The sequence below is a fragment of the Pygocentrus nattereri genome, chromosome 8 (assembly GCF_015220715.1).
Source record: "Pygocentrus nattereri isolate fPygNat1 chromosome 8, fPygNat1.pri, whole genome shotgun sequence".
Classification (NCBI taxonomy): domain Eukaryota; kingdom Metazoa; phylum Chordata; class Actinopteri; order Characiformes; family Serrasalmidae; genus Pygocentrus; species Pygocentrus nattereri.
In genome coordinates, this window is record NC_051218.1 from 10,125,770 (window position 1) to 10,143,050 (window position 17,281).

Consider the following 17,281-nt stretch of genomic DNA (forward strand, 5'->3'; position numbering starts at 1 on the left):
GAACCTTTGGTTCCCTAAAAACCCTTTCAGTTGAGTGGTTTATATTGTGTAGTTTCTTTCTTTCTTTCTTTCTTTCTTTCTTTCTTTCTTTCTTTCTTTCTTTCTTTCTTAAACTGTCCATTGACAAGGTCTTAAGGGGAACGTGCTTCTTTCATTGCATCACTGCAGCAAAGCTAAAGCTAAATAACAAAATGCGATTTTTGCAAAATAGTTAGAGCTGGAAAGGATGTACAGCAGGTTAGGCTGATAAAGGATAGAGAGTGAACAGAGAGTGTTGAGTAGATGGAAGGAGTACTTTGAAGAACTAATGAATGAGGAAAACGAGAGAGAGAGGAGGACAACGGGGAGAGGTAGTGGATCAGGAAGTGCAGAGAATTAGTAAGGTGGAAGTGCTTTAAAAAGGATGAAGAATGGAAAGGCAGTTGGTCCAGATGACATACCTGTGGAGGTATGGAGATGTTTAGGAGAGAAGGCAGTGGACTTTTTAACCAGGTTGTTTAACAAAATCCTGGAGAGTGAGAGGATGCCTGATGAGTGGAGAAGCAGTGTACTGGTCCCCATTTTTAAGAACAAGGGTGATGTGCAGAGCTGCAGTAATTACAGAGGTATAAAGTTGATGAGCCACACCATGAAGTTATGGGAAAGAGTTGTTGAAGCAAGGCTAAGGCGAGAGGTTCAGATCAGTGAGCAGCAGTTTGGTTTCATGCCCAGCAACAGATGCAATTTTTGCATTGAGAGTGTTGGTAGAGAAGTACAGAGAAGGTCAGAAGGAGCTACATTGTGTCTCTGGGGATCTAGAGAAGGCATATGATAGGGTGCCAAGACAGGAACTGTGGTACTGTCAGGTGTAGCTGAAAAGTATGTTATGGTGGTGCAGGACATGTATGAGGATAGTGAGACAGTGGTGAGGTGTGCAGTTGGAGTGACAAATGGTTTCAAGGTGAAGATAGGGTTACATCAGGGATCAACTTTGAGCCCCTTCTTGTTTGCAATGGTGATGGAAAGGTTGACAGATGAGGTCAGGCAGGGGGCTCCATGGACCATGATGTTTGCAGATGACACTGTAATCTGTGGTGAGAGTAGAGAGCAGGTGGAAGAGAATCTGGAGAGGTGGAGGTTTGCACTGGAGAGGAGAGGAATGAAGGTCAGTAGAGACAAGACGGAATACATGTGTGTGAATGAGAGGGAGGCAGGTGGAAAGGTGAAGATGCCAGGAGTAGAGGTCGTAAAGGTGGATGACTTCAAATATCTTGGTAGTAGAGGAAGGCAATGGATAGGGCAAGATGGAGGCAGAAGATCTGCTGTGGTGACTCCTAATGGGAGCAGCCGAAAGAAGAAGAAGTTAAAAGTATATTTGAACAAGATTATTTCTATATAAACAACATGATGTCTCCTCTACAAATGAAAATGTAAACCTTTGTTTTGAGCACCTACCATTAACAAAAGAGCTGAAAGCGGCCTAAGTGCAAATGTTACAGCTTACCCCATAGGCGGGTTTACCGCAACAGGCTTTCAACAGCTGCTGTAAAGCCTGCTCAAAATCGCAAACACAGTTAATACAATACAGTTCTATATTCTCTTAACTAGCTTTCCAACCTAGACGCGTATAAACGCAGTCATATGCAAAAGTTTGGCTGCCCCTGGTCAAATGACATGACACACACATATGTGTGTGTGTGTGTGTGTGTGTGTGTGTGTGTGTGTGTATATGTATATGTGTGTGTGTGTGTGATGTATGTATGTATGTATGTATGTATATATATATATATATATAATATATATATATATATATATATATATATATATATATATATATATATATATATATATATATATATATATATATATATATACACACACACACACACACACACACATGTATATGTGTGTATATATATATATATATATATATATATATATATATATATACACATATACATGTGTGTGTGTGTATATATATATTACTTTGATTTAGAAAACTGGCAATAGTAATTTGACCAGGGGGTGTTCAAACTGCCACACACAACTGTATATTCATCCAAAATAAATGTGCTTCATGAAAAGAGGCAGTGTGGCACAGGCAAATTTTAGATTTGTATTTACAGGACATGTATATTATTGATGAATCTGTGAATTAAAAAAAAAATTACAAAAAGATGAAGCGATTTGATTTTATGTCTGGGAAATACAGGCTTCTGTCATTGTTTCCTTTGGGAAAATTAGCTGTACCACTGTATTAAACTAACCCCACCATGTGGTCTCTTTATATTCTTCAAAATGGTGAAGCGATAAAGTCGTCAAGAGCCTCGTGTAACCAAAAAAACATTACTTTTATGGTACAAAAAGGTCAGTCTCAAGGTCAGTCTTGAGAAATATCAGTCTGATGATGTTGCTATGAGAATATGAGACGGAAAATGTTCTGCTTAAATCGGTTTAACTACATTTTAAAAGATGTTACCCTGCTTTAGGCTATGCTTGGGCCCTCTGTGCAAGAAAACAGACAAAAGTGTGCAAAAGTGCAGTTGGTATTGGATTTGGTTCAGCTGGTCAGTTCGGCAGTTCAGTGTTTGAGATCTCTGTTCTGATTTTTGTACTCAGCTCTTTGAGACAGTCTGAAGACTGAAGCCGTCAGACTGCTTTAGAGCAGACTGCGTCTGTAAAGCTGCAGGTCAAACCTTCAGGGCTGTGCTGATTGTTTCTCTCGTACTGTATTTGCTGTCGCTCTGGCTAATGGGTTTTGTTTTAAAATGATGTATAAAATGCCAACGAGTTCTCGACATCTTAGGTTCATGCGCATGAATTGGTTTTCCGCTCTGCTGCCCCGACTTTTCCATCATTAACCAATTGGGTTTTTTTTAGCGTAGGAACAACTCGGCTCCTCAGGAGAGCAGAGTTTTCATCTGCTCTTATAACAACTCCTGAGGTGAACCAGCACGGGTTGCTTTCAGGTCCACGCTCATTTTCAGTGCTTATCATAATTCAAATTTGAAGTGATCTCATTTCCTTATGAAAGTGCTGATAATTACATCAGATATATCTGGTTTTTACATATTTGAAGTGTAAAAGTCTTTGATGTGCACACAATAGAATAAATGGAATATTTTCAAATCCGAGATACAAATTTACAGAGGTTTAAATTAAAAATAAAAATAACAGAACTGTGCTGGAATTATTCATGTTTGTGATCTTATTAGTGATAAGTGGGATATATCCAAATCTTCTTCATAGTTACTTATTTACTGAAAATTCAATTAGAAATGTAAAATACATAGTCGAATTGTATACGGTATTAAGTGTGTTGTTAAAATGTGTTGCATCCTTTTAAGCAATAAAAACAGTTTTCAGGATTTTTCTTTTTTTAAGAAGGCACAATTAATAGAAAAATTAATAAAAGGTGGGGTTACTTGGCATTTTGTTACTGCATGGCATCAGCACATAATGAAGGAACTGCAATCTACAATGAATACACTGTAAAAATCATCAGTTCAACCTAAAGAACTGACTTCTTCTAGTACCAAACAGTTTACCTGGTTTGATTCAGCTCAGAGAAATACTTTAAATAAAACAATGCAAAGCAAAATGTTGGTTAAGATGAACAAAATCAACATTTTAAACCCCTAAAACTCTGCAGTGTTCCACTTTATACAGTGTACAGTAGGAGCAAACCAGTACACTACTATAGGACACAGCCATATTCATCATCCAGACATGAAAAAAAACGTGTATGCAAACAGGTTTTAGGAACGCAGGAACATGAATATACACTGCTCAAAAAAATAAAGGGAACACTCAAATAACACATCCTAGATCTGAATGAATGAAATATTCTCATTGAATACTTTGTTATGTACAAAGTTGAATGTGCTGACAACAAAATCACACAAAAATAATTGATGGAAATCAAATTTATTCACCAGTGGAGGCCTGGATTTAGAGTCACACACAAAATTAAAGTGGAAAAACACACGACAGGCTGATCCAACTTTGATGTGATGTCCTTAAAACAAGTCAAAATGAGGCTCAGTATTGTGTGTGGCCTCCACGTGCCTGTATGACCTCCCTACAACGCCTGGGCATGCTCCTGATGAGGTGGTGGATGGTCTCCTGAGGGATCTCCTCCCAGACCTGGACTAAAGCATCTGCCAACTCCTGGACAGTCTATGGTGCAACGTGGCGTTGGTGGATGGAGCGAGGCATGATGTCCCAGATGTGCTCAATCGGATTCAGGTCTGGGGAACGGGCGGGCCAGTCCATAGCTTCAATGCCTTCATCTTGCAGGAACTGCTGACACACTCCAGCCACATGAGGTCTAGCATTGTCCTGCATTAGGAGGAACCCAGGGCCAACCGTACCAGCGTATGGTCTCACAAGGGATCTGAGGATCTCATCTCGGTACCTAATGGCAGTCAGGCTACCTCTGGCGAGCACATGGAGGGCTGTGCGACCCTCCAAAGAAATGCCACCCCACACCATTACTGACCCACTGCCAAACCGGTCATGCTAAAGGATGTTGCAGGCAGCAGATCGCTCTCCACGGCGTCTCCAGACTCTGTCACGTCTGTCACGTGCTCAGCGTGAACCTGCTTTCACCTGTGAAGAGCACAGGGCGCCAGTGGCGAATTTGCCAATCCTGGTGTTCTCTGGCAAATGCCAAGCGTGCTGCACGGCGTTGGGCTGTGAGCACAACCCCCATCTATGGACGTCGGGCCCTCATACCATCGGTTTCTAACCTTTTGTGCAGACACATGCACACTTGTGGCCTGCTGGAGGTCATTTTGCAGGGCTCTGGTAGTGCTCCTCCTGTTTCTCCTTGCACAAAGGCATAGGTAGCGGTCCTGCTGCTGGGTTGTTGCCCTCCTACAGCCTCCTCCATGTCTCCTGGTGTACTGGCCTGTCTCCTGGTAGCGCCTCCAGCCTCTGGACACAGCAAACCTTCTTGCCACAGCTCGCATTGATGTGCCATCCTGGATGAGCTGCACTACCTGAGCCACTTGTGTGGGTTGTAGAGTCCGTCTCATGCTACCACGAGTGTGAAAGCACCACCAACATTCAAAAGTGACCAAAACATCAGCCAGAAAGCAGAAAGGTACTGAGAAGTGGTCTGTGGCCCCACCTGCAGAACCACTCCTTTATTGAGTGTGTCTTGTTAATTGCCAATAATTTCCACCTGTTGTCTGTTCCATTTGCACAACAGCAGTGAAATTGATTGTCAATCAGTGTTGCTTCCTAAGTGGACACTTTGATTTCACAGAAGTTTGATTTACTTGGAGTTATATTGTGTTGTTTAAGTGTTCCCTTTATTTTTTTGAGCAGTGTATATTGATCAAGATGAATTTGGCACATAAAAAATGATGTGAAAATTAACTGTGTCCTATGAGTCTGACTGTGAAGCACAAAGGCAGATAATGAGAAATTAGTACACTGTTTTACACTAAAACATGGCAACACCATGCAGTAACAAGTTAAAGAGTGGCATCTTTAGTATCACACACAGTAAATAGTAAGTGAGATACCACATTGATGCTTTTTACTGAAAGTTAAATTTAAAAATCCTAAAATAATAATAACTGACTCATTATTGAGCTTGTTTGTTATTAGTAGTGGTGTCTTTGCTATTACTGCGTCCTGTTATGCAGTGGCTGTAAGATGGCGTTTTGGTGTTGGACCACACTCATTTGGGCTGCAGTGACCTTTCCCAAAAGGCCACAGCAGTAACATTACTGTTGTTAAAGGGAGGTAATCAGCAGTTAGTTAGGTGATCTTGCTCCCCACTTACCCTTTTAATTAGTTTTATTGCATCAAGCTGGCATAAGCCAGAGGCCATGCAGTTGAACAGAGGATAGCTTTAATTGGCAAGTCTGTTCTACCCCATGGCAAGCTGCGTTCTCTAGGCAGGAACTGTTATCTTTCCAAGGAAGAAAACAAAATGTATTTAAGACAGTTTGTTCTTACAGGTTGGGGTTCCGACCTCCCTAATACCGTCTTTTCTGTTTATGTGAAAGTATGTGATATTATTTGAATACAGTGAGCTAGAGCAATACAAGAAAGGCTGCCGGTCAGCCACCTGGTAGGAATCATGATCAAGATAAACGTGCACATTTAAATGACTAACCTCCTTGAGTCTGATCCACTCGTACCAGCGCAACACACACTAACACACCACCACCACGTCAGTGTTACTGCAGTGCTGAGAATGATCCACCACCCCAATAGTATCTGCTCTGTAAGGGTCCATGATCACCTGATCACTGAAGAAGGGGCTAACAAAGTATCAGAGAAACAGATGGACTACAGTCTGTAACTGTAGAACTACAAAGTGCAGCTATACAGTAAGTGGAGCTGATAAAATGGACAATGAGCGTAGAAACAAGGAGGTGGTCGTAATGTTATGATGCACCTGATCGGTGTACATGGTTGTGAATACTCTTCCAGATGCCTAAGACAATGTTTCGTGGTAGCTTTGAGGTTTTGGCCTAAAACATAAGAGTATCTTGTAAGGCAGATTAGTCCCCAAGGAAAACATTGTTTTTAAGCTGTATGACTGTTTTATCATTCATCAGCGTTACATATAAAAACTCAGCGTGTGTGGGTTCACTGACTGTTTTGGATAGTACATAAAATAGCTGTTTGTTTTTGTAGATGCTGCAACACCTGGTTCCTGTCACCACCACTGTGAATAATCTGTAAGTATTTCTACAATGAACCATTTTGCTTCAAGCCCCTCTGTACGACTGTGTTTATGTCTCAGGGGTTGAATTATGCTGAAATAAAAAAAATCACTGCAGTCCAGTTTTAGGAATAACTCAGCCGGGTTAATTTTTTTTTCCTTTATTTCCTGAGTAATGCGCTTCAGAGTGTAATAGGGCTATGATTATAGGAGATAGATAATAGTTGTAGTCATTTTAGTCAGAATGTTGGCAAAAATATACAAACTGTAGTCCATGGAAATGTGAATAAATAGCCCGTCTTTGTTCACAGATGCTGTTATATTAAACTCAAGTGTCCCTCTTTTGCAGGTAATGGCTCAGAAAACAGGACTCGGGCGGAGGTATATCAGAGCTTTTGTCAGCGGCTTTTTCGTAGCAGTTCCCGTGACTGTGACCGTTTTGGACCGACTTGCCTATGTAGCGCGAGTGGACGGTGCCTCCATGCAGGTGGGACGCTCTCCAAAATTCATGCAAGCACAAACTCTGATACTACACAAGGTTTTAGTGGCTCCCATTAATTTTTATTTTTTTTATAAGTTCACTCAGATGGTTTGAGGAAGGCAACTGCCTTGAACACAGATTAGGTAACTCAAATTATTTGACCATAAATAAATCCTTGATCTGATTTTGAGCAGAAACTGTTGTTTATTGTTGTATACACATAGGTATGCAACAATAAACAGTGTACAATTAGGTAAGTATATTGTATTAACTCCATTCATTTTTTTCATTTCAGAGTATTTTGGACTTGCATGTAGTAGTTGTGCTAACTCAATACAATTAAATAATTATAAACTAATGTTACTGCTAGGCTAAAATAGACAAATATTGTAATAAATTGTTATTGTATTGCAGAAACCTGATAATAATAGATATTGATAACAATGTCCTAACCAGCCTAATACTTCACTGGACCATCCTGCCAAATGATTACAGCTTAGCTCAGAGTGCAGAGGTGCTCCTTGTGGCGCTTAGCCACCACAGAACCGCACTCAGTGGGTGAGAACTTGCTAACTCAGCTCCCTCAACACTGATTTTTAATCAGTACTGAGATGAGATGAGTTACATTCATTTAGAAAACAAGACACCCAAAGGAATGTAGGTTGGGAAGAATGACAACAAACGGTAGGGTAAGCAAGGTATAAAGACGCACCAAGTATGCAAATATGGTACTAAGAGCCAATAGGAATGAGTTTTACTCAAGAAGGTTGCTTGATGAAACAAGAAAAGCTGAGAGGTCTAAACTAAATTGCAAGAAGTTGATTCGACTCAAAGATCTCGTTTGGATTTCTGAAATCATCAAAATAAAGTTAGAAGCAAAGCATGGGAAGTCAAATAAATGTAAATTACAATACATAAAATAGCATAAATGTATCAGATAAATTCACTGATACAGATCACAGCTTATCTGAAAAGCATTCGAACATATTCCGCTTGTGCTGAGGAGACCAGCTTCTCCTGATAGGCAGACAGGACTGTTTCATGCGTTTGGCAACCATCCCATTTAGCGTAGGTAATGCGAAAAGGGCTAAAACTAGGACTAAACATGGAATAAACAGTCTGTTAGCATGTATAGTCGACTTAAGCAAAAATAGTGAATAAAATACAATTTAATAAAGTTACCTTCGCTCAAAAATATGCTAAAAATGGTCTTAATCAAAATGACTGAGTTATCTAAGTCTTTCGTTTTTGAGTTACTTTGAATTTTTCAGATAAAGATACTCCAACTAGGCACAAAGGGTAATGCTGTCTCCTCACAGCAAGAAGGGGCTGGGTTAGATTCCCCGGCCAGGCATCTGGGGTCCTTTCTGAATGTCCTTCACGTGTCTGCGCAGGTTTCCTTCAGATATTTCAGCTTCCTCCCACAGTCCATAGCCATGCAGTCAGGCCAGTTGGAGATGCTACATTACCTCTAGGTGTGAATGTCAGTGTGATCTATGCATGTGTGTCTGGACTGGTGATATGTCCAAGGTTTTTTCCTGCCTTTTGCTCAGTGTAAGTTTAAGTTGTGTTATTTCTTTCATTAAGATGTGCGGTTAGGTTTTACGGTTCATTCTTCATTGTCTGCCATTCACCCAGGGGTTCCGATGTCAGAGCAATATGTAGTGATAGACAGTATTAACGTATTAATGAATCAGTTTATTTAATAAATGTATTTAAGTGTCTAGCAATTCCAAACCACTAGACGCTGTCATCAGTGTGCTTGGGGTACACTGGGGTGCAGAAACTAGGAACTAACGATAACTGTAGGAGAGAATAAATGTTTATTGTTTAACGTTTAATAAATGAATGTAAATTTAGAGCTTCACTGTCTACCTAATAACCACTTTGGCGGGAGCTTTTTTTTAAGCTCTTCTGCTTTTTCGTCTGTGGCTTCGTATGTCCATTTATAACATCTCATTTGTTAATAGCTCTTCGCTGCCTATTCATGCAGTGATTGGAAGAAAAGAGAAGCAAACTCCTTGGGCATTGTTGAAAGCTGACACCAGTTCAGAATGGGGAGAGTATGTCTGAATAAAAACGATAGAGCAGCCATCTGTGACAGATAAATTCCCCAGCCGGGAGCTCTCGTCAGGATATTTATTTTAGAAAGACAGATAAGAGATATTCTGTCAATTATCCCGGCAAGCGTGAAATGACTCGCAGAGATCTGGCTTAATGATTCATCGGATGCCTGTGTGTCATATCAGCCTGCTCCCATGCTCCAGAGTCTTTCGTCACACACAAGTTGTTTGATATGCTGTCACAAAGAGAAAAACAAACCTCAATGTATTATGTTTTTTTTAAGAGTTCTTGACGTCGTTGTTAGTATGTGCATGTCTTGTGGATTATATAGCACTGCTAGAGCAGATTTTTAAAAATTCCATAAGGAATTCAGATCCTTACTGCATTCCAAATAAACTGGGATCCCTGCCGTTGACAAGCTGGAATTTAACAACAGAGACTTTCAAATAACAGCGCAGAAGCTGAAAAGTGTAGTACGTACCTGCTGTCTGCTCTGAGGTAAGCACAGCTAATCCAGGGGCTGTTCGAGAAAGTCCTGACAGGGGGGCTTTAACCCTCCTGTTATCTTCAAATTTATGAGCATCTTTCATCCTTGGGGTCACTTTAACCCCAGCACTTTAAACCTCCAGGAAATATCAGAGTTCCGGATGTTTCCTGGAAAAGGGATGTCATGTGAACTATCAGTGGTTCTCACACAACTACAGGTGTGGTTCTGTTAGGTTAGGGCCCTAAAGCAGAGGGAAGTTTTTTGAAGATTATAAAATTGTGTGTTATACACGCTTAAAAGGGTTCTTTAGCACAGAAAATTATATACAGAAGCTTTTTGAAAGGGGTTCTATATAGCACCAAACAGGGTTCTTCTATTGTTCTAAGCTATTGACATTGGAACATTAGAAGAACCCTTTTTGGTGCTTACATAGAAACTGTTCAAAAAGAGTTCTGTATAGAACCATATACAACACATTCTTAAACTTTCTAGAGAACCCTTTTGAGATGTACAGAACCTTTTAATAATGGAATGGGTTCTTTGACTGTTCATAGGTCTATATAGAACTATTTTCTGTACTAAAGAACCCCTTAGGGGAACCATCTTTAGTAAGAGTGTCATGATGTGCTCAAGACACTGAAAACATATTAATTGTATTAATATGTCTGATTTTGTTTACCCAGTCAACCCATTAAATATGAAGTAAGAACATGTCAATCATTTATTTAGAGATGTTAAAAACTGAATGGGGTCAAATTGACCCCAAAGATAATAGAAGGGTTAAAATGATGTGGAGGAAACTCCGATGTAATCCCCACCCTTTCCCGAATATAGTCAATCAGTTAAGATATGCTTAGTGTCTGAATCGCACAGCATGCTTTCCTCAAGCCCTTCATTCCTCATTTACCTAATTTCTAGTTGAGGCCGTTAAGTACATTGCAATTAATTTATTTCTGAGGACTTTCATAAGAGGAAAGTCAAAAGAACATAAGTGTTGGGGGGAAAAAACGGGACTTTCCAAAACTGGAGTTCAAAAAATAAACGATTTAAAAGCAAAGTGAGATTTCTAACAACCATACAAGACCACCAAAACTGTCCCCATCAGATAAACAGCACTAAAAGCATTCATCTTTGAGAGACAGCAGAAAATCAAGCTGCTTCAGATCTGAAAACATCCACAGGTATTTCTGTCCATCCTTCCACTGTGGGAGTCTACTGAGAAATGAAAATGGATAAAAATTAAAAATGGATCTGCAAATTAATCAAAGAAGCTGCTTGTTTTCTAAATGGACTGACCGTCACAGTGTCCAGACTTCACCATCATTGAATGTGTTTAGGATTATTTGGATTGCGAGAAGCAGAAAATGCAACCCACTTCTAAGACTGAACTTTAGGGGTGTAGAAAAAAAAGTGTTCTGAAAAGAATGGAAGCTGTAATGAATTTAAAGGGTGAACACAATAAATACAGAAAAAAATGGCAATATATTTGTCTAAAGATCTCAAATGTCTCATTTTCTGTTAAATATGTTTTCTCCTTTTTTTGTCACACTGATAAATAATTTACTTGTACTTAATAGCTGTTTAATAGCTGTTTTGGGAATTAAATAAATTAAAGTGGTAACGATTTTCTAATAGACTTCTTTATGTGCTTTCTGACACTACATGACGTACTTTTGTTCATTTTTATAATTCTGAGAGTGCAAGAATAAAATAAGCTCAGACAATTTGCCTGTTTGTAAAAGACATAACAGATGCATAATGACAGATAAAGGGTCTTCTCCAAGCCCCCTCTGTCTCTGCTGTGTCCTGGCTCATCTCCAGGCTGCTGAAGCAGAGCGGTGAGTGTGTGCTAAAAGGCGTGTTTACCTTTCCCCACCAGCCCTCGCTGAACCCGGAGGGAGCCTCAGCGCCTGATGTTGTGCTTCTCAACCGCTGGAGTGTGAGGAACTATCAGGTGCAGCGCGGGGATATCGTGTCAGTTGTGTAAGTAAGCGGGAATTTAATTGACAGCCCGTCGTCTCGCCGTCAAAGCAAGTGCGGCATGCAACAGTTTTGTTATATCAGACACACTTCACCTGTGAGGGATTCTGAGGTCAGCCTCCTGCTGTCTTTACTGCCTAACCATTAAAAATCTAGTTATTATGGTTGTTTTGCTGTGCACTCTGTTTACATCACGTAATTATTGAAATGCAGTTGCATAATTAATTGCATAATTAGTTATATAATGAATTAAATTTACATCCATCCAGGCCTGTGCGCTGATCTTTTTTAGGAGCTTGAGGAGAGAAATGAAGGACAAACCTTAATGGGAACGAGATTTTATTGAATTTACAGCATGTGGCAGACAGTCTTACCAAAAAGACTGTCTAATCGTGTTTCAGAGGAAGGAAAATGTAGTTTTAGGAGTCAGAGATATTCACAAGTCACATCGTGTGAGTTGTTTGGGGATTAAAACAGGTCTTGAGTCCAGTCTGGAGTATCTAGTCTCTGGGGTTTGAGTCCTGGGTCTCTAGGGTTTTGAGTTTGTATTGAGTCTTGTGTCTCTATGGTTTTGAGTATGTGTTGAGTCTTGGATCTCTAGGGTTCGGTTCAGAGTTGAGTCTTTGGGGTTTAAGTCAGAGCTGACTCTTAAGTTTATGGGGTTTGAGTACAAGTTGAGTCTCGAGTCTCTGGGGTACGAGTCAGAGTTGAGTCTTGGGTCACACGTTTAAGTCGAGTCTGGAGTTACTGGGGTTCAAGTTGAGTCTGTAGTGACTGTATTTTAAGTGTGTTGAGCTGGGCTAGTGTTGTTAACTATTTAAACACACACTCTGCATTTCCACACCCATTTCCACCCAATGACCGCTGGGATAGGCTCCAGCACCACCCCCTGCGACCCTGAGGGAGAAGCGGCTTAGAAAATGGATGGATGGATGGATTATTATTCTACGCTCATTGTCTCATTGTCTGTTTTATCAGCTCCACTTACTATATAGGGGCACTTTGTAGTTCTACAGTTACAGACTGTAGTCCATCTGTTTCTCCGCATACTTTTCTAGCCCCATTTTACCCTGTTCTTCAGTGGTCAGGACCCCCATGGACCCTCACAGAGCAGGTTCTATTTGTGTGGTGGATCATTCTCAGTACTGCAGTAACACTGATGTGGTGTGTTAGTGTGTGTTGCACAGCAGTCCACCAACGAAAAATAACCCCCTACAGATGCTACCATATGTGCCTTACTCCAGCTCCTCTTTGTTATTTTTGTCCTGAGTGTACACTTTTATTTTGCATACTCTATATTTCCAAAGGTATTAACTCGTCTGCCTTTACACGCATATGAACTTGAGTGCCATCCTATTCTTAATCCATAGGGTTTAATATGATGTCGGCCTACCCTTTGCAGCTATAGCAGCTTCAACTCTTCTGGGAAGGCTTTCCACAAGATTTAGGAGTGTGTTCATGGGAATTTTTGACCATTCTTCAAGAAGCACATTTGTGAGGTCAGACACTGATAATGGATGAGAAGGCCTGGTAGTGTCTGGTCTAATTCCTCCCAAAGGTGTTCTGTCAGATTGAGGTAAGGACTTTGTGTAGGCTAGTCCATGTGTTTATGGACCTTGCTTTGTACACTGGTGCACAGTCATGTTAGAACAGGAAGGGGCCGTCCCCAAGCTGTACCTACAAAGTTGGGAGCCTGAAATTGTCCAAAATCTCTTGGTCTGCTGAAGCATCAAAAGTTCCTTTCACTGGAATTAAGGGGCTGAGCCCAACTCCTGAAAAACAACCTCGCACTGTAATCCCCCCTCCACCAAACTTTACACTTGGCACACTGCACTCAGACAAGTACCGTTCTCCTGGCAAGCGCCAAACCCAAACTTGTCCATTGGATTGCCAGATGGTGAAGCGTGATTCATCACTCCAGAGAACATGTCTCCACTGCTCTAGAGTCCAGTGGCGGCGCTTTACTCCACTGCATTGGACGCTTTGCATTGCACTTGGTGATGTAAGGCTTGCATGCAACTGCTCGGCCATGGAAAACCATTCCATGAAGCTCTCTACTCTGTTCTTGAGGTAATCTGAAGGCCACAGTAAGTTTGGAGGTCTGTAGCAATTGCCTTTGCAGAAAGTTGGTAACATCTGCGCACTATGTGCCTCAGCATCTGCTGACCCTGCTGTCATTTTACATGGCCGACAACTTTGTCCCTGAGTTGCTGTCGTTCCCAATCGCTTCCACTTTGTTATAATACCACTGACAGTTGACTGAGGAACATTTAATAGCTAGGAAATTTCACGACTGGACTTGTTCCACAGGTGGCGTCCGATCATGGTACCACGCTGGAATTCACTGAGCTCCTGAGAGCGACCCATTCTTTCATTAATGTTTGTAGAAGCAGTCTGCAGGCCTAGGTGCTTGGTTTTATACACCTGTGGCCATAGAAGTGACACCTGAATTCAGTGATTTGGATGAGTGAGTCAATACTTTTGGCAATATATAGCTTATGTACTGGCAGTGTTTAAAGTGCGTAAGTTTTGAAGTTTTCTTTTACATTATAAGACATTCTCAGTAAAACCATTCCAAGTACAGTCTAAACTTTGCTTTTGATTGGCAACTCTGAATGTAATTTAAACTCTGCTGAAATGCGAATCTGGCTGGCTGGTCTCACAGCTGCAAAAAAAAAATGTTAGCCTTATGCTGGCAACCTCCACGTTCTCTGTGCTGACGACAGTGGATCCTCACCTTTGTGGATATTATTAATATGGATCTTTCAACTGCAAGAATCCAACGGGAGCTAACAGGAGGACCTTTATGCCTTTGGAAAGTGCAGCTGAGAAAATTGGCAACTTATTGTGAAACCTGTTTTGTATTACTCTATATTTCAAAGAGATTGTTCATTATTCACTATTATTTTCTTCTTTGATCAGTGGTGGGTTTATGTGTGTCGTGGGTGGGGAATGTGGCGGGGGTTGTGTGATCCATTTTACTGCTGTGTTTTTTGTTGCCTACTGTATTCTGTATTACGTTGGAGCATTATTTTAAAATAAAAACATTTGATCATAAAAAAAATCACTTATAGCATAAAGGTTTCATGTTTTCAAGTTTCACCCATTGAAAATACAAAAGAAGCTCTCCCGTCCACAGACACAGACAGCACATCCAGTGTGAAACCACCAAACTCTTCAGGGGTTTTAAAGGTGTGTGCCCATTAACCTGTGCTGACTCAGCCCATTCACTCAAACCTCACTACATCTCTGAAGGTGTGCGTGTCCCTGATGAGAGAACCATTGCAAGTGGTCTTTCAACTGTGATGTCCTGTGCCCAAAATAGCCCTAATTAGACCATTTAAGCTCCTCTCCAATTCTCCACTTTCCTCCTTAACTGCAGAGTGAGGTGATGTGAGAATGGCCACTCAAGGGCAGTCCTCCTGGGGGATTTTTACATGGCTCTGACTGCATGGCCTCCCCTGTGTGTATGTGTGTGTGTATATGTGTGCACGCAGGTTACACTAACTACACAGAACTGGCGGGCAAGCTGCTTTCTGCTCTACCTCATTTCACTGTTCACGTCCAAGTGCCTGTTGACATAGTTCTGCTGTGACTCAGGCGCTGCAGGCTATTAGCTAGGCTCCAATTAGCGACTGTTCTCTGTTTTGAAGCACCGGGGGGGCCACAAGTGTTTGCTTGGTAAAAGTTCTCATTGATCAAGTATGTGCCCAACTGTGGCCCTTTTTTATCTGTTTTAATGCCTACATGTTTGATGTATTAGCACACAGCTAAAAGCCATGGTTCGCTGCCTGCTCAGGCTCTTTTGATGTATTGTGTATGCTGTGGCTTTAACATTGTGCCCAAGTGTTTCATTGCAGGCTGGATTGGCAAAGCTGTCAGCACCGCATTACCTTTACTCTTCAAACGGCATCATTTCAACACCACCAGCCATACAGATCCACAGTCGGTTGCGTTTTTTGATGTCGTGTACTGTTCTGTGTTGATTTACTGGGGTAGAAACTCCGTAAGAAACTCTCAGATAAAGTGCTCCAAAAGTACTTTCCAAACTTTCTCTGACTGATGTAGGTTTTGGCTTTATGTTGTAAAATTCAGATACAGTTTTCACTGCTTCTTGAAACTTTGGCCAGTAAAGCTCCTCCCCTCTCTCAACCCAAAGGTGGCAGTCTTCTCCTGCAGGGAATGCCTGAACAGTGCTGCCATAACAGTGGCTGTCCATTATGTGGAACTATTTTGGGAAAGCTAGACATTCTGCGAAAGGATCGAGGATCTAAAACAGTCACACACCTGGACAAATCTCTCTCTTTTTGAGTGATGTTGGAGGGCCTGATGAAGACCCACCTAAGACCTTTAATTCTCCTGCTGCTTGATTTGTGCTCTTACCAAAGGAAATATGTTACACCTGAGACATTAGATTTATTTTTCATTGAAAATCTGACCATACTGTTAAGTCTGTAAGTGTCTGGACAGTGACACCAATGTTGCTTGGACTCTTTGTTGTCTGTACTCTCACATTAGATTAGAAACAAATCGGTTACTATAAGGTTAAAGTGAAGAATGGCAGCTTTAGTTTTCCTAATTAATTAACAGATTCTCTAATAAATGACTTATTTTGTGCAATTTAATTTTCTTGGTATTTATATAAGGTGAACATATAGGAAGGTATACATAATTCCTCCGTTTTACGTTCACCTAAAGTAATTAAGGCAGGTAACATGGAGGTTTCAGGTTTCAGCCTTTTTTCAGTTCAGGGGGCCTGAATGCTTCACACAAAAAACAGGGAACATATACATGAGCCAAAAACAGCATGTAGAGCATGCTCCCATTGAAAACAATAGAAAAGGTTCAGCTTGGGTTTATTTATGGAAAAAAAGGAAAAATAAATGCAGCTTTCGATTAAGTCACAGTGGTCATGCTCTGTGGTAAACAGACACACTTGAAACCTGATCACTGGACTCTGAATTATGAGGTTAATTAGCAGTCATAATCCTGCACACTGAAATGATGTTGCACAAAGTAATGTAAAAAAAAGTGCTATATAATGACACCAGTGATTTAAAGTGTACACTACTGCTGTCAAAGCTATTTAACTACCACGTTTGTGAAAACATGGTTTGTTTAGGGTATTTTAGTGAGGTTTTTAGTGTACCCTGCTTTTAGCAATATTCAGTTTTTGTCTCCTTAACAACCCTGTAATTCAGTGACCTTCGGAAGAAAAATGTACTCACAGCAAAAACGATTGAGTTTGAAACAGTTTAACACTGTAGCAGTGAGTTCTGATAACGCCGTTCATGTTTCTTACAGAGCAGGGTTTTGTGACCTCTAGTGGTCCGGGGGCCTGTAACTTTTAAGTCATAAAAACAGTGGAAAAAGTTTAACTTTAAAAATCTACAAATCAAATTAAAACCAATATAAATAGTGATAGCAAGGTTTCTCAGAGAGGTTTCTCAGGGTGCTTTCACACCTTCCTGGTTTGGTGTGGACTTATCACACCTTTTTCTTTAGTTCCCTCTGTTTTGATATGTGTGAATAGTCCACCCAAACTTGGGTCTGCAGCAAACAGTCAAACTGTGTTCATGCAAAAACTGTGGGTCTCAATAAT

At 40.7% G+C, this 17,281-nt stretch overlaps 1 protein-coding gene across 1 annotated transcript in view; it reads left to right on the forward strand.

Moving 5' to 3' along the window:
* Positions 1–17,281, forward strand: part of immp2l (inner mitochondrial membrane peptidase subunit 2) — a 152,946-nt gene that overhangs the window by 4,121 nt on the left and 131,544 nt on the right. The window contains exons 2-4 of the mRNA XM_017690340.2: positions 6,640–6,683; positions 7,017–7,154; positions 11,579–11,682. Coding sequence (XP_017545829.1) covers positions 7,020–7,154; positions 11,579–11,682 — 239 coding nt within the window. The 5' untranslated portion in view covers positions 6,640–6,683; positions 7,017–7,019. The remainder of the gene's footprint in view (positions 1–6,639; positions 6,684–7,016; positions 7,155–11,578; positions 11,683–17,281) is intronic.